General features: G+C 50.4%; 1 protein-coding gene across 4 annotated transcripts; it reads left to right on the forward strand.

The window, feature by feature from the left end:
- The first annotated feature begins 289 nt into the window (after window positions 1-289).
- On the forward strand, window positions 290-11,629 carry MAPK13 (mitogen-activated protein kinase 13). 4 transcript variants are annotated; one of them, XM_039467814.2, is made up of 12 exons: window positions 290-482; window positions 1,099-1,228; window positions 2,461-2,519; window positions 6,063-6,171; window positions 6,333-6,362; window positions 6,986-7,033; window positions 7,158-7,272; window positions 7,385-7,456; window positions 8,583-8,662; window positions 8,916-8,994; window positions 9,092-9,268; window positions 9,523-11,629. In XM_039467814.2, the coding sequence occupies exons 1-12, from the start codon at window positions 364-366 to the stop codon at window positions 9,600-9,602; spliced, it is 1,098 nt and encodes a 365-aa protein (XP_039323748.1). In that variant the 5' UTR covers window positions 290-363; the 3' UTR covers window positions 9,603-11,629. The 4 variants fall into 4 exon arrangements, with proteins under 4 accessions (XP_039323748.1, XP_074254068.1, XP_074254066.1 ...); XM_074397967.1 differs by lacking the exon at window positions 6,333-6,362; XM_074397965.1 differs by lacking the exon at window positions 9,523-11,629 and having other exon boundaries at window positions 9,092-9,516.
- Window positions 11,630-25,869: the final 14,240 nt, after the last annotated feature.

A 25,869-nucleotide genomic window follows, 5' to 3' on the forward strand; every position in this document is an offset into this window, starting at 1 on the left:
CTGGGAAGCGCTGCCTCCCGGCTCCTGCTGGGACCCATCAGCCCCGCCGCTGGCCCGCGCTCGGCCGGGAGGCACCGGGGTCCCGCAGGGCAGCCCCGACCCGGTGCCTGGGCGACCTGCCGCGGTGGCTCCGTCGGGCCGGGCGGAAGCGCGGGAGCGCAGGGCTGGGCAGGCCCGGGCGTGGCGGCCCTGGCGCACCTGGACGAGCCGGCAGGTGGGAGCGTCGCAGCCCCGGGGCCCCCGCCCTCGCGCGGGGGAGGAGCGGGCGGCGCGGGGCGGGCGCGGCGGGGGCCGGGGCGCTGGGAGCCCGTTGGGCCGCGAACGCAGCCGCCACGCCGGGGCCGCGGAGATCGGGTGCCCGGGATGAGCCTCATCCGGAAAAAGGGCTTCTACAAGCAGGACGTCAACAAGACCGTCTGGGAGCTGCCCAAGACCTACGTGTCCCCGACGCACGTCGGCAGCGGGGCCTATGGCGCCGTGTGGTGAGACCCTCGGGCCAATGGGGCGCGAGGGGCGCGGGGGGCGCGGGAGGCGCGGGGGGCGCGGCGGGAGGCGGGGCGGGCGCCGTGGGCTCCCCTTTCCGTCCCGGCCGCCCTGGGCGGGCCCCTCGCCAGCGCCGCTTGTACCGAGAATCTCAAGGCCCAGCGCCCTCCCCGGGGCGGCCCAGCCGCCATCTCCCTTTTCTCACCGGGCGGCTGTGTGAGGTCTCTGTGGGTTGAGTTGGGACTGGGCCTGGCTCTCCAGGACTGTACCCCTGCAAGGCCCTGGAGTACATCGGGCAGATCCTCCGTGTTGCAGACGAGTACACTGAGGCCCCAAGATGGAGAGGTGGCTCGCCAAGTGGCAGGGAGACTGAGCCTCCCGCCCGTCCGGGGAGATCCTGTCGCGAGGAGACGTTGCTGCCCCCAGCGTTGTGTCCCTCTCTCGGCTCCTGCCTGGCTTCCCACCCCCTGCCCTGCGCCCCGCGGCTCCCCCATATTCTAGGTGGCGGGCGTCGTCCCCCTCCCAGCCCAGCTGCCCAGCGGGAGGGGTGAGAGCGGCCTGGGAGATATTGCCCAGGAGGAGAGCCTCGCCTGCTGACCTGCCTGTGCCCGACAGCTCGGCCATCGACAAGCGGTCAGGGGAGAAGGTGGCCATCAAGAAGCTGAGCCGGCCCTTCCAGTCCGAGATCTTCGCCAAGCGCGCCTACCGGGAGCTGCAGCTGCTGAAGCACATGCAGCATGAGAACGTAGGCGGCGGCGGCAGCCTGGGGGAGGGGGGCGGGGGCTGCCCTGGGGAGTCAGGGGCGGCGCAGGCGGGGCCTCCCGGTACAGAGAGCGGAGAGGGAGAGTTCGGGACAGTCTCCTGCCTGCTCCCCTGATGGTGCCTCTCACCTCAGTATTGAAAGGAGAGGGTGCCGGGACCTGCCCTGCTCACTTTCCAGGAAGGGGTCAAAGGGTATTTCTGGCAGAATGCACTTTGTGAGGTACAGACTGTCTCATCCTCCCGATGAAATGGGCACAGGAGAACTTTGTAATTGGTTCCCTGTCTGAGAGCTCGTGGCCAGCTGGGACTAGAATCCTGGTTAGTGTCGTGTCCATCTGACCCTGATAACAACAACAGCAATGGACACATAGCGCTTCCTGTGATCTAAGAGCTCTGCATACACGAACTTGTCTAGTCCTGGTGATGTAGGAATACTATTGCTTCCTTGTCACAGATGGGGAAACTAAAGCCCAGCAAGGCTCACAGGTTAGGTGGTTAAGTCAGTACCAGAGCTGGGGTTTCAATCTAGGCAGCATGGCTCCGGCTCTGAGCATATGACTATCATGTCTGATAGAAGCAGCTGGGAAAACCAGGGACCCAGCTCAGGGCCTGGCAGCCAGGCTTTGCTCCAGGATACCTAGATCGGAGGGCAGACATTACAAAGACTGATTTCAAAATGTTATGTACATTTTAAGCCCATCCCTTTCCAGCAAACCCCTTCCTTCTGGCCTCCAGCCAGGGCGACCTTGCCATTGGCTCTGAACGAGCCCTGTGGCAGGCAAGGATGGATGTGGCTGTAGACCCAAGGTCAGGGGCAGGGAGTTTGCTGGCTGGAAAGCCTCTTCCCTGTTCCCTCCTTTTTCCCTTCCACCCTCCCTTCAGGCTTTCCCGCTGCCTATGTGAGTTGAGAGTGGGTCTCATTGCTTGCCCTGAATACCAGACTTGAGATCAATGAGCACACCTCATTCTTCTCCGCACCTTCCCTTCGCTCCAGCTGGACTCTCTGTCGCCATTTATTGCAAACTCCTTCCAAATCCAGGGGATTCCTCTAGGCCTCTGCCCTTTTTACTGCTTCCAAGAAGGTTGGAGACCTGCCTCCTGCTGGAGGTGGTGTATTAGGAAAGAGGGAATGGCCCTGTGCATGGCCTGAGCCCAGGAGGCGGTGGGAGGAGAAGGTAGCATCTCTCTAGCCCTCATAGGTGACTTCTTCCCCAGGTCATTGGGCTCCTGGATGTCTTCACCCCAGCATCCTCCCTGCGCAACTTCCACGACTTGTGAGTTGAGCTGCACTGGTTTTGGGGGCATCAGCGGGGCTGGGGAGCAAGGTGGGGGTAGGTCCAGGGTCTCTGTTTCGGGTGTGGTAGGGAGAGCCTCCTTCCCTGCCAGTCCTGTGCCTTTGCCTGTCAAGTGTGATTCTCTCTGGAAAGATGGTTTTAGCCAAAGGCAGACAGGAAAAGGCAGGAAGGACTTTGTGGGGTGCTTGACTGGCAGGGAGCAGTCCACACAGCTACTTTGCTTTTTACCTAGACTTAACAAGGAAGACACATCTGCCAGTCCTCACAGGGTTAGCACCAACTTGCCTTTCCTGGGGACACAGACGCAAGTCTGGACCTTGGAACTCTTTCTAGCATGAAGCAAGGATTAAGAAGCCTTGGCTGCCTCTAGCCGATGGGTGTGTTTGAGAGAATGTCACAGAACCAGAACATTCAGTTGCAAAATGTATAGCTTTGCCTGTGCAGTGTCTGAATGAGACTGGACTATTTGGACAAGATGGAGAAGTCAGTGTGGCGAGTGGAGGCCAGCAGCTGGCTTGGCCAGGCTGAGTCTAGACTGATCCTAGACCTGGGGATTTTGAGCAGGGAGGTGATGTGTTCAGATGGGATTTGGGGGGTGCACTTGGGTAGCAGCAAGAAAGGAGTAGGAAGCAGCTCTGGGGCAGAGGGAGAGCCTGGAGGTCAGCATTGGTGACCCAGACCAGGATCTAAAGTAGAGGTGATGGGACACTGAGAGCAGACTTGAGGCCCCATTTGGGAGGCAGGGCCGACACAATGTTCAGTCTGTTGGGGTGCAGTAGCTGAGGGAGGTGGCAGAGGTGGGGGGATGTGCAGGTTCCTGCTTGGAATACAAAGTGGGGGAAGAACGAGTCTTGGGAGAAAGATAATGAGCTCCATTTAGACACTTTACTTTTAAAGAGTCTGTGAACATTCATTCCGATGCTTAATCACAGTCGCAAATAAATATGAACCTCAGGAAAAGAAGGCCTGGGCTAGGGATGCGGATTTGCGCTGGAATAATCACCTATGGGTGATAGCTGATGCCCGGGAACGGGTAATTGTAGAACGTGGTAAGATAGTGTTGATTCAGATATCAACACGAAAGAGAAGATCCAAGAGGATCCGCAGGTGGAAGAAGCTGAGGGGGCCTGATCGGAGGCAGAGGAGAGTCAGCAGAGAATTGAGAGGGAGTTTCCGGCTTGACCAAAGGTCAGATAAGAAGAAAAGAGAGTCGTGGTATGTTTGTCGGGTATTCACTGGTGACCTTGAGCTGAGTGGTCTGGCAGTAGGAGGGAAGCAGAAACCGGGTTAACTCAGGACTGGGAGTTAAGGCAGTGAGTGAGTCCAGGAGTGTGGACCACCCTTTCTAGAAGTTTGGTGGTGAGAGAGGGAGAAGGGGTGGTCAGTTGAAGAAGCAAAATAAAGGGAATGTGGTTGTAGCACAGAGAGGCTTCAGGAAGTTTGTCGCCAAGATGGAAGAACCAGTGCCTGAGTGGAGGTGAAAGACACAGCAGGGGACCAGGCATGGTGAGGGCCCCGAGGGAGGTGTGTGGTCAGGCAGGAGAGGGCTGCCAACACCCAAAGTCTCCTGGAGATGCCTCCAGCATGTCCTTTACAAAAAAATAAATCTGGCCGGGCGCGGTGGCTCAAGCCTGTAATCCCAGCACTTTGGGGGGCTGAGGCGGGTGGATCACGAGGTCAAGAGATCGAGACCATCCTGGTCAACATGGTGAAACCCCGTCTCTACTAAAAAAATGCTAAAAATTAGCTGGGCATGGTGGCATGTGCCTGTAATCCCAGCTACTCAGGAGGCTGAGGCAGGAGAATTGCCTGAACCCAGGAGGCGGAGGTTGCGGTGAGCCGAGATCGCGCCATTGCACTCCAGCCTGGGTAACAAGAGTGAAACTCCGTCTCAAAAAAAAAAAAAAAAAAAAATCTATTTTATAATTTTTTAAGGTAACTTTTTAAAAATTTTAAATTTATGATATTCTAGAGATAGGGCTGTGTCCCCCAGACTGGAGTGCAGTGGCACAAACACTGCAGCCTCCAACTCCTAGGCTGAAGCCATCTCCTGCCTCAGCCCCCTGAGTAGGTGAACCTATAGGTGTATGCCACCATGTCCAGATTTTTTTTTTTTTTTTTTTAAACAGAGTCTCATTCTGTTGCCAGGCACCAGGCTGGAGTGCAGTGGCACAATCTCAGCTCACTGCAACCTCCGCCTCCCATGTTCAAGCAATTCTCCTGCCTCAGCCACCCGAGTGACTGGGACTACAGGCGCACACCACCATAACCAACTAATTTTTGCATTTTTAGTAGAGACGTGGTTTCACCATGTTGGCCGGGATGATCTGCCCGCCTTGGCCTCCCAAAGTGCTGGGATTACAGGCTTGAGCCACTGTGCCCAGCATTTTTTTTTTTTTTTTTTTTTTTTTAAATAGAGATGGGGTCTCACAATGTTACTCATCCTGACCTCAAACTCCTGGCCTCAAGTGATCCTCCCACCTCAGCCTCCTGAGTAGCTGAGACTAATGGCGCATGCCACCACACCTGGCTAATTTTTTTTTTTTTTTTGAAAGATGAGGTCCAGGCCAGGCACAGTCGCTCACACTTATAATGCCAGCACTTTGGGGAGGCCAAGGTGGGCAGATCACCTAAGATCAGGAGTTCGAGACCTAAGGTCTGGCCAACATGATAAAACCCATCTCTACTAAGAATACAAAAAAAAAAAAAAAAAAAAAAAAAAAAAAAAAAAACCCAGGAGGCAGAGATTGCAGTGAGCTGAGATTGCTCCACTGCACTGTAGTCTGGACGACAGAGCAAGACTTCATCTCAAAGAGAGAAAAAAAAGAAAGAAAGAAAGATGAGGTGCCTGTGTTGCTCAAGCTGGTCTTGAACTCTTCACCTCAAGCTATTGTCCAGACACCATCTCCCAAAGAACTGGGATTGGAGGTGGGAGCCATGGCCCCTGGCCTATCTTATAATTTTTATTAGTTGTCTTTATCCTGGACTTTGCTTTACTACATTGAGAAACGGTTACATTTTGCTGGCCTCATTCTGTTGTACAATCCCCTAGGAGGCTGCAATAGCCTCCCCGTCTCCCCCTTCCACCCTCCTGGAAACGGTTTCCTTCTTGGAAAGGTAGACATGTTGTTTGTTTGTGGGGGCATCTCAGCTGGGCATGAGGGATACAGTATTTGGACAGAAGCCGAAGGAAATACTGGCAGATTTTCTGACTCCTAGCTGTGGCTTCCCCTGGGGTGTGGAAGAGGGCAAGGAGAGAGTACCTTTGAAGAGCAGAAACAGTTCCATGCGACTTTCCAGAGCACGCTCCAACTTTCAGCTGGGCGGCTCGCCACGGGAGGCTGGGAGCCAGGAGCCCAAAGGCCCACGCAGTGGTCTGGCTGGCTGAGGTGGGGCTGGCTTTTGTACACTGGAGGGCGTCTCTTTGGCCCCCCTGTTCTGCCCTGAGGCCCCTCCTCTGAGCTCAGACCTGGGGCTGAGGTGAGACCTGGGACTGTTCCAAGAAGCCGTCATGCCTTCCAGCTACCTGGTGATGCCCTTCATGCAGTCGGATCTGCAGAAGATCATGGGGATGGAGTTCAGTGAGGATAAGATCCAGTACCTGGTGTATCAGATGCTCAAAGGCCTTAAGGTGGGTGGGGACTTGGAGGGTGGCAGAGGGGGTGTCGAGACCTGAGGTTTGGGGAGGCTGGAAGGGAGCGCACTGTTACAGGTCGGAGGTTTCCGAGCCAGCCTGAAGTGCCCGATGTGGCAGCCAGGCCATGGACTCACCCTTCTCTCTCTCCCATGCAGTACATCCACTCAGCTGGGGTCGTGCACAGGGTGAGTGCTTTCTCTGCCATGGTCCTCAGAGGCTCCATCCCATCCCCGGGTGGGGGACTCTCTGGAAGCCTCGGGCTGCCTCACCTCCACCCGCAGCCTCTCTTCCTTGCCTTCTCCGTCTTTGTGCCTGGCCTCTGCCAGCCCTACCTGCCACCGGAGGCTCCTGCCCCTTCCTTCTTGATGGGCATCGTCTCCTGGGTGCTCTTTCTCCTTGAGCTGACTTCACTCTCCATGCTCTGTCTGAAGGGGGGTGGGAAGGAGTGGGAAAGGTGGAGGGGTAGGACGCTTCCCAGGAGCACAGAATGTGGAGATTTTCAGACCCAGCCATGGCCCAGGAAGGCCTGCTCCAAAGAGTCACTGTGTCCCAGGGGACTTCCTGGGGGAATTGCTGCAGACACAGTGAGCCCTGAGCTGAGTGTTTCAGGCTTCCAGAAGCAGGAACATTTTAGACCTGGATGGGCCCCAAGAGAACACCTAGTCCAACCCTTATTTACACATGAGGAAACTGAGGCCCAGAACGGGAAGGGGCTTGGCTGAAGTCACATCCCTGGGTGGTAGTGGAGCTAAGACCAGCTCCATCTCTGCCTCAGCCTAGCACGCACTCTCTGTCCCCCCCACCCCAGGACCTGAAGCCGGGCAACCTGGCTGTGAATGAGGATTGTGAACTGAAGGTGAGTGGGCCACAGGCTCAGCCCAGAGGCGGGATGGGCCCTCCCTGAGGGGAGCCTCTGGAAGCTGCTCCCAGAGCCTCCTCCCCTCTGCAAGTTCCTTTTCCATTTATCCCCTGAGCCATAGATCCTGGATTTTGGGCTGGCGCGGCCTGCAGATGTCGAGATGACTGGCTACGTGGTGACCCGCTGGTACCGGGCCCCTGAGGTGATCCTCAGCTGGATGCACTACAACCAGACTGGTCAGTGGTCAATGCCTGAGAGGGCGGTCCTGGGGCCATCTGGTCGCTCAGTGCTGACTGACTGCCGGGTCCCGGTCAGACAGCCCAGGTGACACTCTTCCTCCCTCTGCAGTGGACATCTGGTCTGTTGGCTGTATCATGGCGGAGATGCTGACAGGGAAAACTTTGTTCAAGGGGAAAGATTGTATCCTTTGCTGGAAAAGCCAGATTCCATCTAGGGATTCCTTCCTTCAGCAGACACTTTAAATAACTGTCTTTTTTTTTTTTTTTTTTTTTTTCCTTAATGTGAGAGTGATACATACTCCCTGTAGAATAATTTGTAAGTGCAGATAAGGCCAGATGAGGTGGTTCATGCCCGTAATCCCAGCACTTTGGGAGGCTGAGGTGGGAGGATGGTTTGAGCCCAGGAGTTTGAGACTAGACATGGCAACACAGTGAGACCCTATCTCTAAAAGTTTTTTTTTAATTAGCCAGATATGGTGGCATGCACCTGTAGTCCCAGCTACTAGAGAGGCTGAGGTAGGAGGGTTGCTTGAGCCTGGGAGGTTGAGGCCACAGTGAGCTATGATTGTGCCACTGCACTCTAGCCTGGGCGACAGAGGGAGACCTAACTCAAAGAAAAAGAAAAAGAAAATGCCGGGTGGGCGCGGTGGCTCATGCCTGTAATCCCAGCACTTTGGGAGGCTGAGGTGGGCAGATCACCTGAGGTTAGGAGTTTGAGACCAGCCTGGCCAACATGGTGAAACCCTGTCTCTGCCAAAAATCACAAAAATTAGCCAGGTGTGGTGGCACACACCTGTAATCCCAGCGGGCTGAGGCAGGAAAATCACTTGAACTCAGGAGGTGGAGGTTGCAGTGAGCTAAGATCATGCCACTGCACTCCAGCCTGGGTGACAGAGTAAGACCCTGTTTCAAAAGGGGAAAAAAAAAAAACGTGGATAAGCAAAATGGTGAGAAATGAGTCACCTATAATTCTACCACTATGGAAAATACATGTTGGCACCATACACATGAACTGAGTGCCTGTGTGTGCAGGGCAGGCCTTTGGACAGAAGACAAGGAAACAAAAAAGAATGATCCACATGCATTTGTTGAGTAGGGACCCCCGCTCAGCCTGCCATGTTGGAAAGGCCTCTGGAGCCCTGAGCCCTGAAGAATGAGCCTCCTCCTGAGAGCTGGAGATGATTAGGCAGGGCTGGAGCCTGGACAACCCATTGCCACAGTGCCCGGGTGGAGTGATGGTGGGGTCGCGGGAGGGGCAGTCTCAGACCCACAAGGAGAGCAAGGCTAAGCCTTAACCTGCCATCAAGACCTGGACCAGCTGACCCAGATCCTGAAAGTGACCGGGGTACCAGGCACAGAGTTCGTGCAGAAGCTGAAAGACAAAGCGGTGGGTGGTAAATGGGACCCAGGGTGGCCTGGGCTGTGTGCTTGGCTGACGTGGGCCTGGTGGACTGGAGGCCTTTGTGGAAGAAGGCTGGCCAGCACCTTCCCACAGCATCCTACCCTGCAGGAGCTCTTACCTTCATCTCACCATGGACCGTGACCTGAGCCTTCAGCCCTGCCCTGAGGCTTTTCTGAAATCCCTGCTCTACACGCTAAGGCCAGAGCCCTGAGGGATTTGATGCTTTTCTGTCTTCCAGGCCAAATCCTACATCCAGGCCCTGCCACAGAGCCCCAAGAAGGATTTCACTCAGCTCTTCCCACAGGCCAGCCCCCAGGGTGAGTCTCAGGGTCCCCTCCCCAGGGGCCTCTCAGCACACCCCCATGGGTGGGCTCTCACTGGCCTGGTGTGAGGCTCACAGCTCTGCCACTGCAGCCGTGGACCTGCTGGAGAAGATGCTGGAGCTGGACGTGGACAAGCGCCTGACGGCCGCTCAGGCCCTTGCCCATCCCTTCTTTGAACCCTTCCGGGACCCTGAGGAAGAGACAGAAGCCCAGCAGCCGTTTGATGATTCCTTAGAACACGAGAAACTCACAGTGGATGAATGGAAGCGTAAGAGCTGGGGCCTCGGGCTTCTTCGCCTCCACCCACAGACTCTCTTCCTTGCCTCCCCCATCTTTGTGCCTGGCCTCTGCCAGCCCTTCCTGCCACCTGAGGCTCCTGCCCCTTCCTTCTTGATGGGCATTGTCTCCTGTCTGCTTCTTTCTCCTTGATCTGACTTCGCTCTCGGTGCTCTGTCTGAAGGGGGGTGGACTTCTCGCCCTCAGCACCTCCTTGCCCACCTTAAACCATGCTGCCTTTCTCAGAGCACATCTACAAGGAGATTGTGAACTTCAGCCCCATTGCCCGGAAGGACTCGCGGCGCCGGAGTGGCATGAAGCTGTAGGGACTCATCTCGCACGGCACTGCCGGCCAGACACTACCCAAGGACCAGTATTTATTTGTCACGACCAAACTCAGCCCTTCTTGGAGTACAGGCTTTCAAGCAGAGGACAGAAGGAAGGGTCCTTCTCCTTGAGTGGGAAATGAGCCTAGTAGATGCAGAATTCAAATGTTGGTTGGGAGAAAATAGCTCTGATTCTAATGGGCCACATTAAACTGCCCATCTGGAGAATCGCCTGCAGTGGGGGGCCTTTCCTTTCTGCTGGAGTGGGGCTGAGCAGGTGCTGAGCCAGGCCAGGGGGCTGCTTCGGTTTCCTAGGGATGCTCTAACCAATTACCACACACTGGGTGGCTTGAAACAGCAGAACTTGATTCCTTCATGGTTCTGGAGGCTGGAAATCTGGGCTGGAGGTGTTGGCAGGGCCGTGGTCCCTTTGAAGGCTCCAGGGAAGAATCCTTCCTCGGCTCTTTTTGGCTCATGGTGGCAGTGGGCAGACCGTGGCATTCCCGGCTTGGGCTGCATTCCTCCAATCTCTGTCTCTTCTGTTCTCTCCTCTTTTAAGAACAACAATCATTGGATTTGGGGCCCACCCTAATCCTGTATGAGCTCATCTCGACCCTTATTAATCACACCTGCAAAGGCTCCAGTTCCAAATAAAGTCACATTCTCAGGTTTCAGGGGGACACGAATTCCGGGGGGGAAACTGTTGGACTCACTACAGATAGCTGGGAGGGAGGGCCCCTTCCTGGGCCTGGTGCTGAGGCCTAGCGCTCTGTTAAGGAACCAAATGTGTTTGGCTGCTAAATTAAGGGAATTGCGGAGAGAGCTGCAGCTGGTGCGATTGCATTCAGGTTATTTTGGGTGAGTGATAAGCAATCAAGATATGAAACAACAGCAGGCTTGGAGACTGCGAGCTGCACAGGCAGAAATGGGCTCTTGCCTGACTTGATGGCAACCATTCTCCTCCCTTTGGGAGATGGCCTGGCTCTCCAGAGCCTTGACCTGCCAGTGGCTAGAACCTCTATGTTTTTATCTGAGAAACTCTGGCAGAACAAATTTCCATGTGCAGAGGCTTCAGGAGCACAGTGGGTTTCAACTTCCCTGTGCACCAGGGGACTTGTTAAAATGCAGATTCCTAGGCCCCACCCCAGGGCTTGTGACTCAGCAGGTCTAGGGTTGAGACCTTAGAATGTGCATTTGAATGAGGCCCTCTAGCCCTGACCCAAGCCTAGTGATTCCGATGGATATCAGACCATAGTTCGAGACATTTAGTGGATTTCAGTCCCACTTGATTTGTTGAGAGGCCTTCATCAGAAACCTACGGTAGGAGGCTGAGGGGCTTCAGATGGAGCGTCACACTCATCTTACAGGTGTTAAAACTGAGAAAACAAAAGCTCAGACAGCTTTTTTTTTTTTTTCCGAGACTGGGTCTGGCTCTGCTACCCAGACTGGAGCGCAGTGGCACAATCACAGCTCACTCAACCTCAACCTCCTGGGCTCAAGCCATCCTCCCACCTCAAGTCTCCTAAGTAGCTGGGATTATAGGTGGATGCCACCCAGGTGTACCAGGACTGCAGGTGGCTAATTAAAACAATTTTTTTTCTTTTTTGTATAGATGGGGTTTCTCTATGTTGCCCAGGCTGGTCTTGAAATTCTGGACTCAAGTGATCCTCCCACTTTGGCCCCCCAAAGTGCTGGGATTATAGGCATGAGCTACCCTGCAGGCCCAGACAGTGTTTTTAAGGCCTTGAAACTCTTCTGTATGACACTGTAATGGTGGATACATATCGTGTATTTGTTACAATCTATAGGACTGGATAACACAGAGTGAACCCTCAAGTAAACTATGGACTTCAGTTAATAATAATGTATTGGTTTGGTTTATAAACTGTAACAACTGTGCCATACTAATGCAAAATGCTACTAATTAGGAAACCTGGGGAGAGGGAAGGGGAGGGAGTACGTGGGAACCTCTGTACTTTCTGTCAACCTAAAACTGCTCTAAAAAATAAACAAGGTCAGGCACAGTGGCTCACGTCTGTAATCACAGCACTTTGGGAGGCTAAGGTGGGCGAATCACGAGGCCAAGAGATCTAGACCATCCCGGCCAACATGGTGAAACCCCGTCTCTACTGAAAAACATAAAACTTAGCTGAGCGTGGTGGCGGGTGCCTGTAATCCCAGCTACGTGGGAGGCTAAGGCAGGCAAATTGCTTGAACCCAGGAGACAAAGGTTGCAGTGAGAGCCAAGATCGTGCCACTGCACTCCAGCCTGGCGACAGAGCGAGACTCTGTCTCAACAACAACAAAAATTAACAACAAGGCTGGTTGTGGTGGCTCATGCCTGTAATCCCAGCACTTTGGGAGGCCGAGCCAGGTGGATCACTTGAGGTCCGGAGTTCAAGACTAGCCTGGCCAAAATGGTGACATCAACCCCGTCTCTACTAAAAGTACAAAAATTAGCCAGGTGTGGTGATTCTCCTGCCTAAGCCTAAGAGAATGAGGCAGGAGAATCGCTTGAATCTGGGAGGTGGATGTTGCTGTGAGCCGAGATCGCGTCACTGCACTCCACCCTCGGTGACAGTGAGACTCCATCTCAACAACAGCAACAAATACCCTGAGGCCCCAGAGACATTGGGTCAGATTCCCACAGCTAGGAAGTGGTAGAGTCAGGACTGGAACCCAAGTAGGCTTGACCACTGCCCAGCCTTCCCTCTTCTCGCCAGTCTCTCTGAGACTCTTACTGCTGGCTGTGTCCAGGGTCTCTGTTTTCTCTCCCACAGAATGACCCTGCTGTCGAGGAGTTGGGGAGTCCTTGACGGGGACTGGCTCTGTCCTGCCCCAGCCCTGACCTTACTGGTTACTAAACTGCCGCAGGTTCCTTGAGTCCAGCTCCCTCTAAGTCTCCTGCTGAGAATCCTCACTGCCCCAAGGAAAAAGTCCAGCCTTCTTGGCCTGGCATTCCAAGCCCCTTGTGTTCTCTTTAATCTCATCAGCTCCTACTGCCTCCCATAGTCCTTATGTCAGTGTGGCCTGCCCATGGGACACTAGTCCTGGAGTCCATCATAAGCTTCATTCTATATTCACAGGTTACATGTCCTGGCAGGTCCTGCAGTAAAGAGATTCGTTCAACTCATTTAATTCAGCGCTTCCCAACTATACTTAACCACAGGACCCATTTTCTCCCAATACATGACACATAGCCTTTTTTGCCCAGTGCAGCCCAGTGCACAGGTCCAGATACTGCCTCTCTCTAAGCAGGCTTAGCCTTCTTTTAGTGCCTGTGTGTGGAAGGCCCTCCATGATCCATCATTGTCTTTGGCCTTCAAGGCTCTACCTTAGGCCTCCCTCCAGGCAGCTGTTCTCCATCACCCCCCTGGGCTGCAGGCCCTCCGTGGGCAGCATTTACAGTGCTGTGTGGTTTGGCCTCCCCTTCCCTTTGCCCACAGTGAGCAAGTATCTGCGCGTGAATGAATGAATAATGAGTGAGTGAATGATGTCCCAGAGGCCTGTTGGTCACTTCTTTGCCCCGACCAGGCCAATGTTGTCTGGAAGGTGGCGGAGAACACAGCAGGAAGCAGAAGTGGGCATCCCCAGGCTTACCTTTGAGCTGCTGTCCTGAATCATCTCTGTTCTCTCAGACTCCCAGACCCTCCCTGTCATCCCTAGGTGTCTTCTCAAGCCGTCCCCACTTCAGAATTAAACCTCAGCCCCCTCCCACAGAGTTTTCTCAAACCTGGGAAGTTTCTTCAAAACCTAGTGGAGATGCTCAGTGCAAGTTTGGGGGTGGAGGATTGGGGGTGGGGTGGGGTGGGGTGGGGGTTCCACGTGTTTGGTACCCCCACTAGGTACATGGCCTGTGTGATAGGAAACAAGTCTCTTCTCCTACTGCCTGGAGGCAGAGGAGCTGGTGGGCAGAGGGTGGGGGCGGCGGGATTTGGGCTCAGGTACCTTTGGTGGATGGGCTTTGTTCTGTGGCTGATGGGGTGGCTTAAAAGATCTTAACAGAGCCGGGCACGGTGGCTCAAGTGTGTAATCCCAGCACTTTGGGAGGCAGAGGTGGGTGGATCACACGGTCAGGAGATCGAGACCATCCTGGTCAATATGGTGAAACCCCGTCTCTACTAAAAATACAAAAAATTAGCTGGGCATGGCGGCGTGTGCCTGTAATCCCAGCTACTCAGGAGGCTGAGGCAGGAGAATCGCCTGAACCCAGGAGGCGGAGGTTGCGGTGAGCCAAGATTGCGCCATTGCACTCCAGCCTGGGTAAAAAGAGTGAAACTCCGTCTCAAAAAAAAAAAAAAAAAAAAAAAAAAAAAAAAAAAAAAAAAAGATCTTAACAGAGAGATCAGGAAGCCAGACTGCAAGGTGAGGGACATTTCCTAACAGTAAACGTGCCCTCCATTCCCTCTTTTGAGGAACAGAGGGTGTTTTTGCTGGGGCCTGAGTCATCCATGAGAACAGACAGCAGAGGATCAGAGGATTGGGGCGGCGCTGCTCCCAGTGAGGGGCAGCTCAAGGGGAGATGGAAATGGAGGAACAGCCCCCATAAGGGTGAGCCCAGTGTGCACCAGTGCCCTGAGCTGCCTGTGCAAGGCTGGAGGCTAGTTTGGATGAGGACATGGCTCAACTTTCACTTGGCACATTGAAATAGCTTTTGCTGTCTGCTAGGAATGTGGAAAGCTGTTTTTCCATGGCCCTGAGCAGTGCTGCAACCACAGCTGAGGAGGGAGGAATCTCTTCCCAACTCTTGGCTTTTGCATCCTTAAATTTGGTTGCAACAATTCCCTAAGATCCAATGCTGGGAGGCTCCCCTTCCTTCTTTCCACAGTGAACTCTGTGCTATATCCACATTCTCCCTAAATCTCCCTGAGCTTTTTGGTAAGAGGCTGGTGACTTTTCCTCTTTCACAATGGGCAGCAGAGGCCTAAGGTCATTCCATCAAACTGATGATGGCAGCAAGTTGTCCCCACTTCTTCACTGAGCACCCAGGGGTGTGTCCCGGAGCCACGGTGGTGCCAGGGATTCTCCTGCTCTGGTTCCTCCTGTGAGGCCCCTGCTCAGCTGGGCAGCTGTCCTCACTCTGGGTGGGTGGCACATGAGTGTCAACAGGGACCCTCTCAGCCAGGGGCTCTTGGCCATTTTTTGTGCCGTGGATCACTTCTCAAAATAATATTTTCTTTTCTTTTGAGACAGGGCCTCACTCCATTGCCCAGGCTGGAGTGTAGTGGTGAAATCATGGCTTACTGCAGCCTTGACATCCTGAAGCTCAGGCGAGCCTCCCACCTCAGCTTCCCAAGTAGCTAGGACTACAGGCATACACCACTAGATAATTTCAGAATAATATTTTCATACACATAAAATATGTAGGAGTACAAAGAAAGTTAGTTATACTGATATATAGTTGTCAAAATATTTTAAAAATGTGTCGCATGGGCCAGGCATGACGGCTCACACCTGTAATCCCAGCACTTTGGGAGACCAAGGCAAGTGGATTACCTGAGGTCAGGAGTTCAAGACCAGACTGACCAACATGGAGAAACCCTGTCTCTACTAAAAATATTTTAAAAATTAGCCGGATGTGGTGGCGGGCGCCTGTAATCAATAGCTACTCAGGAGGCTGAGGCAGGAGAATTGCTTGAACCTGAGAGGCAGAGGTTGCAGTGAGCCGAGTTCATGCCACTGCACTCCAGCCTGGGTGACAAGAGCAAGACTCTGTCTCAAAAAAAAAAAAAAAAAAAAAAAAAAAAAAAAGCGTAACCTGACACTATGCACACAGATTTCTTTATTAACATATTGAATAACAAGATCTAGGGGTGGGCCTATTAAGCAATGGCAAATTGAAGTAGAGATGAGTCTAAATGATATTTAAAGATACCTGTGGCAAACCGTAAAGGGATATGAAAAGCTCTGTGGTTTCTATTGGGGCTGCTGATACAACGTACTTTGCCACCTTTGTTCATAACCAAGGAAATAGAAGTGACTGAAAATAAAGTTGTATTCTATTCCAAACCAAGTGCATAGACGCCTGAATTCTGTAGTTCGTGGACCCCAGTTATGAGCCCCTGTTCTAGCTACTGAAATGAGGCTTTAGATATCCTCTGCAAATTCCTAACAAACCCCCCAACCCCACCCTCTATGATCATGGAGCCAGACTGGAAACTCCCAGCACTGAACCTGGACGCCCACACATCATCATCCTCACTCCTCTGGACTGCCCAACCTCACCATCCAGGTAGAAACGGGTCTGACTGGGCATTTTGCTGGGGCAGCAGTCCCCAACCTTTTCAGCTCCAGGGACTGGTTTCGTGGAAGACAATTTTTCCATGAATGGAAGGTGGGGAATGGTTTTGGATGAAACTGTTCCACCTCAGATCATCAGGCATTAGATTCTCATGAGGAACGTGCAACCTGGATTCCCCGCATGCGCAGTTCACAACAGGGTTTGTGCTCCTTTGAGAATCTCGTGCCAAGGCTGATCTGGCAGGAGGCAGAGCTCAGGCTGTAATACTCACCTGTGGCTCATCTCCTGCTGTGCAACTCATTCCTAAAAGGCCACGGACAGGTATCGGCCCCCCGCCTGGGGGCTGCGGACCCCTGTGTTAGGGAATTGGTCGAGGCCTCTAGATCTAGTTTGCAGAATGGGTGGAACTCTTCCCGAGTGGTCCCTCTGAACAAGTTTACTGATGGAGACACTTAGGCCCAGAGTAGGGCCAGGACCCAGGTCTCCAATCCACCACCACACCATTCTTCCTGCTGCCACAGTGGCATGGGCACTATGGAGGTGAATGTCTGGTTTTGGCTCCCTGTTACTGCTCCTGAGCTCCCCCTGCCACCACTACAGGCACAAAGGTAGCTACGCCTTGGGATAGATTTGTGCTAACTGGTCAGGAGAAGGAGCTGCCACAAGATAGTCCTCTCTGTTTTCCCAAAGGTCTCATGATTGAGAATGTTTTGCCAGGACCCTGGGATGGGACAAGATGGGGAGCAAGGGAGGAAGGTGTGGCTGTGAAACACTGTGGCTTAGATAGGATGTTTCTCCTGACCAGAAGGAGGTAGAAAGAATCCCATGTGTCCCCATATTCATTTGGGATGGTGCCAGCTCCCCACAACACCCTGGCAAAGCCCAGGAGGGAGCTGCTGGGTTGCTTGGGGAGGCTGGACCTTAAGCCCGGGGCTCCTGATCTTGGCTGAAATTTCTGTGTCTGGAGTGTGACCTGGGGTGGCAGACCATGGACCCCAAAGAGCCCTGTGGACTGGGACAGTGGTCTTCTGGGACGGAAGTATTGGTTACTCACCCAACAACCATCTCCCATCTTCCTTAAAGACCGCACATTTTCTTCTAGATGCAGCTTGCTCGGGAAAGTGGGCCTTCCCTCTAGCTCCAGAGGGTGACCCATGAAAGCTCTATACGAAGTGTGGTGATTTTCCCTTTGCTAGGATCCATTTAGGACTGCCCAGGTGAACTTGGGGGAAATCTGGGAAGGAGATACAGGCGGTCTGTACCTGCTGCCTGCCCTGAAGATGGTTTTATGAGCTCTGCAGCTCTGGCAGCCATGGGGTAACCATGAGGTAGCAAGCCTAGGGTAAAAGGCCCACACACTGAGTGTGATGGAACGGAAGGATGCAAAGAGCCTAAATGCTTGGATACATCAGGGAGCTATGAAACCTCTCTGGGACTGCCTGTCTCTAGGCCTCTTGCTATGTGAAATAACTAAATCACTTTTTAGCTTAAGCCATTGTGAGGCAGGCTGCTTGTATGTATGGCCCAAACATTTTTAACCGGCACAGGATCTCAGTGGTTTCAATACAGACTCATGCTCACGGGGGCTTTCTTCAGGTTGTGGGGTCCATAAGATGGCAGAAGTTTTGTAAGTTTCCAGGGAAGGGTCCCAGTAACGACTGCAGGTGGATTTCCTCCAGGCCAGCAGGATAGGGCATTGGCTTTAGAAATTCGAGCTTAGTTCACCCTTTCGTTTTTTTTAATCTTATTTGTTTCTTTTTTAGACACAGGGTCTCGCTCTGTTGCCCAGGCTGGAGTGCAGTGGCACAATCATAGCTCACTACAGCCTCAAACTCTTGGACTCAAGCAATCCTCCCACCTCAGCCTCCCAAGTAGCTAGGACTACAGACACATGCCACCATACCTAACTAATTTTTTTATTTTTTGTAGAGAAAGGATCTTGCTGTGTTGCCCAGGCTGGCAATCTTTCTTTTATATCCTCCATCAGAGGAAGTGGCACCCCTCTCTAATGCTGCTGTCTCCCTGTGTGGTACACCATAGCAGTTAAGTGCCAGCTCTGGAGATATATGACATGCTGTTCTTAGCCTCTGGGGCCTCAGTTTCTTCATCTGTAAAATGGGGACTGTACCACTAAAGAAATAAAGATAAAGAATGTACTCAGAACAGTGCGTGGCACAAAGGAAGTGCTTGCCAAGCATTAACTGTTCTTTTTATTATTTTCTCTACCACATCCTCTTCCCTCCTCGATTACTCCATCTTCCTGACATTCTACTTCCCCCTTCTCAGTAGCTGTTTTTTCCACTCGCCTTATCTCCAAGTTAAATCCTTCCTCAATGGGTCTACTGCCTTATTTCCATCTGGGTTCTTTTCCTTCTTGCCAAACCATCTGTTTTGTCACCTCTGTTTTCCCACAACTCCCTGGCAAACACCCTGACATCTACCTTCAGCATCTACCCTTCTTCCACAAGGACTCTCTCATGTTCCACAACAGTCTCTGATCAACGGATTTCCCTGTCCTGGGTCCTACGCCTCTCCACTATGCCCGCCACCCCCGGTCTACAGGGAGCCCCTGTATCTCAGTGGTGTAACTGACTCCCACCCCCTCCCAGTGCCTTCCAGGTCTATCTCCCCAGTTTTGGCCACTGGGCCAGCGTCCTCCTGCTTTTGACCTAGCTCAGAGAGCAAAGTCTTTAGCCTGTGGCTTTCCCTTCTTTGCAGCCTTACTGGCCCTCCAGCGTGATCCTTTCTCTAGAGCCTGGATTAGACCCCGGAGGCTTTCTGTGGAATCCTCCCACTGGGCCACCCCATCTCTTCCCACTTAACCTTTCTAAACTAACCTCTGTAGACCAGCTCTCCCACCAGACTCCCCTACTCTGGCCCATGATGCCCTCTGTCTCTTGGCCATTCAGCGGGGTCACCATGCAGACCTCTCTCTGCCTCTGCCTTGTTTCCCTGTTCATCCCGCATCTAGGGACCCCTCCATGATAATGCCAGTCCCAGCTGTTCTGTGTGGGCCACTCTAGGTCCCTTCTCACCTGTTCTATTATCATATTAATAATACACAATGATTTCCCCCTTCTAGGCGTTTCCTTTGCTTATCTGTTCTGCTACCAGATTCTTCTGCCTTAATGATGCTGAGACACCTCATCACCTTGCTCAAAAGCCAAAGATAGCCCCCTCTTGCTTACAGCACCAGATGCAATACCCTGCCTGGCTGTGTCAGTTTCCACAGTAGGAACATAGCTGGGTTACAGCTGTTCTTGCTTATATTACAGCTCTGATATCTGCAGCCTTTTAGGCAAGATCTGCAGAGTGTGGAGTTAAGAGCCTCAGCTTTGCATTCGAAAAGAGCTGGGGTTGCATCCTGGCTTTGCCACTTATTAGCCATGTATATTATTCAGGGTTCTCCAGAGAAACAGAATCAACAGGATATATGCAGAACCTGCAAAAATTATCTATCTATGTATCTATCTATTTGTCTATCATCTATATCTATCTATATATCTATGTATCTATCCTATCATCTATCTGTCTATCATGATTTATTTTTAGGAATTGGCTCACAAGATTGCCAGGGATTAGCAAGTCTGAAATTTGTAGGCCAGACCAGCTGACTAGCAATTCAGGTAAAAGTTGATGTTGCTGTCTTGAATCTGAAATTCATAGCATAGGCTGGGTAGGTTGGAAACTCAGGCAAGATCTCTATGTTGTAGTCTTGACTCAGAATTCCTTCTTCTAGAAACCTCAGGCTTTGCTCTTAAGGCCTTCTCCTGATGGGTTGAGGCCCACCCTCAATAAGGAGGGTAAATCTGCTTTGCTTACAGCCAACTGAGTGTAAATGCTAATTCCAGCTACAAAATTTCTTGGCAGCAACATCTAGACGATTTAACCAAATAACTGGGCATGTAAGCCTGCTCATCACACTATGCATTTTGGAACAGGGTATTTTCCTCCTCTGAGCCTTATTTTTCTTCTCCAAAATGGAATGTTGGAAGAGCTTAGCTTGTAGGACTAGTGAGGGTAAAGTGCATACACAGAGTGCACAGTAAATATTAGCTATTTTTAGCCGGGCACAGTGGTTCACACCTGTACTCCCAGCACTTTGGAAGGCTGAGGCAGATGGATCACGAGGTCTTTTGCATTCGAAAAGAGCTGGGGTTGCATACCAATCTGGCCAACATAATGAAACCCCATCTCAACTAAAACTACAAAAAATTGGCCAGATGTGGTGGTGTGCGCCCGTAACCCCAGTTACTCAGGAGGCTGAGGCAGGAGAATTGCATGAACTCGGGAGGCAGAGGTTGCAGTGAGCCGAGATCGCGCCATTGCACTCCGTCCCGGGCAACAGTGCAAGACTCTGTCTCAAAAAAAAAAAAAAAAAAAAAAGCGATTTTTACTATTGTTATGTTTGTATCAGTGGATACTCAAAAACACTTGTGGACTATGTCAACACTCTTGAGAATACTGGGACCTACAAAACATGGCTTCTGCCCTCCAGTTTTTGGTTGGGCCATGTAGGTATAACACGAAACCACGGAGGTGAACTGTTTATTCCCATCTGACTCTGACCCAACTGATGGGCTCAGAGCTTTTACTTCATGTACAAACTCCCAAAGGAACAAAATCGTCCAGAATTCATGTTCTTTTTTTGTGAAGGAAAGAAAAAGTTTCTCCACTGATTTCTTCATTTTGAGAGGATTTGGAACAATACGTCAAAAAGAATTAAATTTCACTTCTTCCGCAGCCATTTCACGTTTTGTAAGAACTGCATATTTATGCCAGTAAACAACGAAGTAGGAACAAGATGATAGCTCCGCTTTCCTGGAAATCAGGAAATCAATCAAGCTGTCTCAATCTGAGATGTCTGCATTGTGAAATCCTGCTAACATTCCAAAAAGCTGTTTTAAATAAGAATAATTTTTATAAATGGAAATTCTCTCCTCTCTTTCTCCCGCCTCTCCCCTCTTCCTTCCATCTTTCCTTTTTTTAAAACAGTGTTGCCCACTGACTACCGATGTGTTCAGCCCAGGCATCGATTTTTGAAAATGGGGGGGATAGCATATGGGTTTCTCTGCTTCTCTCTCTGAGACCTTTCCATGGTTTCTGCCCACTTAATTGGCCCCATCTCTGCCTGCCTTGGAGTCTGCTTGCTTGCCTTTGTCCACACCAGCCCTGCCTGTTCCTATCCTTTTTTTTTTTTTTTTTTTTTTTTTTTTTTAATGGTGAAGCCATTACTTCAGCTACCTCTTTTAGAACCAGGAATAAAACGATCGCAAAACAACTTCTCTGTGTACAATATTAAGATTATATATATACATATTTTATTTTATTTTAAGGGTACAGTGGGGCATGACTGTATTCCCAGCTACTTGGGAAGCCGAAGCAGGAGAATCACGTGAGCTCAAGAGTTAAAAACCAGTCTGGGCAACACAGCAAGACCTCATCGTTTAAAAAAAAATTTATACAATGAACGACTTTTTAATTTTAAATTTATAGAATAGCTGCAAGAAGAATATAGAGAATTTCTATATACCCTGCACCCAGCTTGCCTCTTATTAACATCTTTTTTTTTTTTTTTTTTTGAGACGGAGTTTCGCTCTTGTTACCCAGGCTGGAGTGCAATGGCGCGATCTCAGCTCACTGCAACCTCCGCCTCCTGGGCTCAGGCAATTCTCCTGCCTCAGCCTCCTACGTAGCTGGGATTACAGGCACGCGCCACCACGCCCAGCTAGTTTTTTGTATTTTTAGTAGAGACGGGGTTTCACCATGTTGACCAGGATGGTCTCGATCTGTTGACCTCGTGATCCACCCGCCTCGGCCTCCCAAAGTGCTGGGATTACAGGCTTGAGCCACCGCGCCCGGCTTTTATTAACATCTTAATACAGTACTTTTGTCACAACTAATGAACCAATATTGATATATATATATTTTTTCTTGAGACGGAATCTCATTCTGTCACCCAGGCTGAAATGTAGTGGTGTGATCTCAGCTCATTGCAACCTCTGCCTCCCAGGTTCAAGTGACTCTCCTGCCTCAGCCTTCTGAGATTACAGGCATGCGCCACCACACCTGGCTAATTTTTGTATTTTTAGCAGAAATAGGGTTTCGCCATATTGGTCAGGCTGGTCTCGGACTCCTGACCTCAGGTGATTCACCCACCTTAGCCTCTCAAAATGCTGGATTATAGGCATGAACCACTGCACCCAACCTGATACATTATTATTAACTAAAGTTCATACTTTGTTCAGATTTCCTTTGTTTTTACCAAAGTTCTATGGTAAAACTTACTTCCTAAAGTTTTATGTAATGTTCATTTTCTGTTCCAGGATCCCATCTAGGATGCCACATTGCATTTAGTCATCATGTGTCCTTAAACTCCTCTTGGCATGACAGTTTCTCAAATTTTTCTTGTTTCTAATGACCTTGATGATTTTGAGGAGTATTGGTCTGGGATTTTGTAAAATGTCCTTCAACTGGGGCTTGTCTGATGTTTTTCTTGTGATTGGACTCAGGTAATGTGTTTTTGGGAGGAAAACTACAGTGGTAAAGTAACCTTTTCATCACATCATATCAAGGCTATGATATGACTCAGCCCTATTAATATGACTTAGCCCTGCTGATGTTCACTTTGATTACCCGGCTAAGGTAGTGTTTGCCAGACTTCTCCACTGTGAAGTGATTTTTCTCCTCCTTCTTCCCGCACTATAGTATTTGGAAACAAGTCACTAAGCACAGCCCATACTTAAGGAGGGGAGTGTACTCCAATTCTCTGAGATGGGAATACATAGATAAATTATTTGGAATATTGCTATATAGGAGATTTTTCTGAATAATTTATGTCTATGGACCCACATGTGTTTATTTTATACTTTGGTTATAATCCAATAAATAACATAATAAAAATAAGGAATATAGTTATATGGTTTGGCTGTGTCCCCACCCAGATCTCATCTTGAATTGTAGCTCCCATAATTCCCACATGTTGTGGGAGGATCCCAGTGGGAGACAATTGAATCATGAAGGGGATTCCTCTGTGATTCTGGTGGTAATGAATAAGCCTCATGAGAGCTCATGGTTTGATAAGGAGCATCTCCTTTTGCTTAACTCTCACTCTCACTCTTGCCTGCTGCCATGTAAGACGTGCCTTTTGCCTTCCGCCATGATTGTGAGGCCTCTCAGCCACATGGAATAGTGAGTCCATTAAACCCCTTTTTCTTTATAAATTATCCAGTCTCGGGTATGCCTTTATCAGCAGTGTAAAAACAGACTAACACAAATAGTAAATCATTTCTTTTTTTTTGAGATGGAGTCTCAAATTGCTTGAACCCCAGGATGGAGTACAGTGGCGTGATCTCAGCTCACTGCAACCTCTGCCTCTGGAGTTCAAGCAATTCTCCTGTCTCAGCCTCCCAAGTAGCTGGCATTACAGGCACCCACCACCACGTCCGGCTAATTTTGTATTTTTAATAGAGATGGGGTTTCACTATGTTGACTAGACTGGTCTCGAAGTCCTGACCTCAAGTGATCCACCCGCCTTGGCCTTCCAGAGTGCTGGGATTAAAGGCATGAGCCACTGTGCCTGGCCAGTAAATACACACACACACGTGTGTTTGTGTGTGTGTGTGTGTGTGTGTGTGTGTGTGTGTATGTGTGTGTGCATTTTTTTTTTTTTTGAGATGGAATCTTACTCTGTTGCCCAGGCTGTAGTGAAGTGGTATGATCTCAGCTCACTGCAAGCTCTGCCTCTCAGGTTTAACTGATACTGCTGCCTAAGCCTCCTGAGTGGCTAGGATTACAGGTGCCTGCTGCCATGCCCAGCTAATTTTTGTATTTTTAGTAGAGACAGGGTTTCACCATGTTGGCCAGGCTGGTCTTGAACTCCTGACCTCCAGTGATCTGCCCATCTTGGCCTCCCAAAGTGCTGGGATTACAGGCGTGAGTCATGGGGCCTGGCCAGTAAATAAAATTTTAAAGAGCTCTGCCTTTTGACTTTGATTTGTAGGCTTTACTTCCTTTTGTGTGGATTGAGGCCATTTCTCCGAAAGGACCTGGAGGTACTGCCCACAGCCAAAGGGAATCAACTTAACAGTTACGAAAACACATGGAGTCTTGGGGGTGGTGGAAACATGTTTCACTTCTCCCATTTTGATGCTGATCAATCCAGAGTCCACTTTGGATGGGCACCCTGGAGGCCCTTCCGAATCTCATCTGGCTTCTTCTTGTTGACCCTCTCTGACTTTTCCATCCCAGCACCCACCTACCCCCTGGTAAGGCATGTGGGAGATCTTCATTCTATTCGCGTGAAATAAGGAAGCAAAATAGAACAGATATAAGACATGGGTCGGGTAGTTATCCTTTCGTTGCATGTTTTCTAGGTGCGCTCCTCTGGGTACTTTAGTAATTTCTGTTTTTTTTTTTTTTTGTTTTTTTTTTTTTTGAGACAGAGTGTCGCTCTTGTTACCCAGGCTGGAGTGCAATGGCGCGATCTCGGTTGACCGAAACCTCCGCCTCCTGGGTTCAAGCAATTCTCCTGCCTCAGCCTCCTGAGTAGCTGGGACTACAGGCACATGCCACCAGGCCCAGCTAATTTTTTGTATTTTTTTTAGTAGAGACGGGGTTTCACCACGTTGACCAGGATGGTCTCGATCTCTCAACCTCGTGATCCACCCGCCTCGGCCTCCCAAAGTGCTGGGATTACAAGCTTGAGCCACCGCGCCCGGCCTACTTTATGTAATTTCTAATCTTCACACTAATTACACAGCAATTATTATTATTCATTCATTATTTATTTATTTTTTAGGAATTTTCATTACTTAGGTTTACTTTCAGTAAATCAAATCGCCAGTTTACATAATGTTATCCAGCAAAATTTGTTCCATATTAAGAATCAAAAGAACATTGTAAATTCTTACTAATAACGCCTCAAATATATTTAAATTTTAGTAGAGAATTAAAGCCAGAACAATAATAATGTGCACTATCAGTGATTATACTGAGACATAACGCTGGTAAATACTTGTGCACAAATAGGCAGATAAAGCTAAGAACAAGAGTTTGGAATTTAAAAAAAAATCCAGAAATAAAGAACATGCATGTTCTAAAAGGAACTATGACACAACAGGACTTTGTTACACAGCAATTATTATTCCAAGTTAATAAATACAGAAACTGAATCTTTAAGAGCTTTTCTTTTTTTTTTTTTTTTTTTTGAGACGGAGTTTCGCTCTTGTTACCCAGGCTGGAGTGCAATGGCACGATCTCGGCTCACCGCAACCTCCGCCTCCTGGGTTCAGGCAATTCTCCTGCCTCAGCCTCCTGAGTAGCTGGGATTACAGGCACGCACCACCATGCCCAGCTAATTTTTTTTTTATTTTTATTTTTAGTAGAGACGGGGTTTCACCATGTTGACCAGGATGGCCTCGATCTCTTGACCTTGTGATCCACCCGCCTCGGCCTCCCAAAGTGCTGAGATTACAGGCTTGAACCATGGCGCCCGGCCGAGAGCTTTTCTTTTTTAATTCCTCAAAGTTTTCCTCTTACCGCAGTTTTTTCTTTTCAGTCTCTTCCACCAGCAGCTCCTCTTATGCATCTCCTAATGGTGGAGTGCTGGTGGCTCTCTCCTTGGTTGCCCTTTTCTGTTCATGCTCCCCTCTAAATGGTCTCTTCTACTCTCACGGCTTTCCATACCATCTATATGATGATGAATACCAAATGCACGTCTCTACCGTGGATGTTTGAATTTGATTTCAGACAAGTCAACATCTTCACCTGAGTGTTTTAAATCCCAAGTCAGAGGTTCTGCTTCTAGTAGTGGTAGAGTCGCTAGTATTGTATTATAATCCTTATAGAATCTGGGCAAAATAAAAAACACAACTATTGGAAGGCACTGGAGAGACCAAAAGCAGGCAGAAATGAGAGGCAAGTAAATCACCAGAAGAAGGGAGCGCAATGAGGAAGATTTGTGATCACGAGGCTGTTGCCTGAGGGTACTCTTCAGAACAGGTAGCACAGGATGTCTAGAAAGCT

Source organism: Saimiri boliviensis, chromosome 4, assembly GCF_048565385.1.
Source record: "Saimiri boliviensis isolate mSaiBol1 chromosome 4, mSaiBol1.pri, whole genome shotgun sequence".
NCBI classification, from domain to species: domain Eukaryota; kingdom Metazoa; phylum Chordata; class Mammalia; order Primates; family Cebidae; genus Saimiri; species Saimiri boliviensis.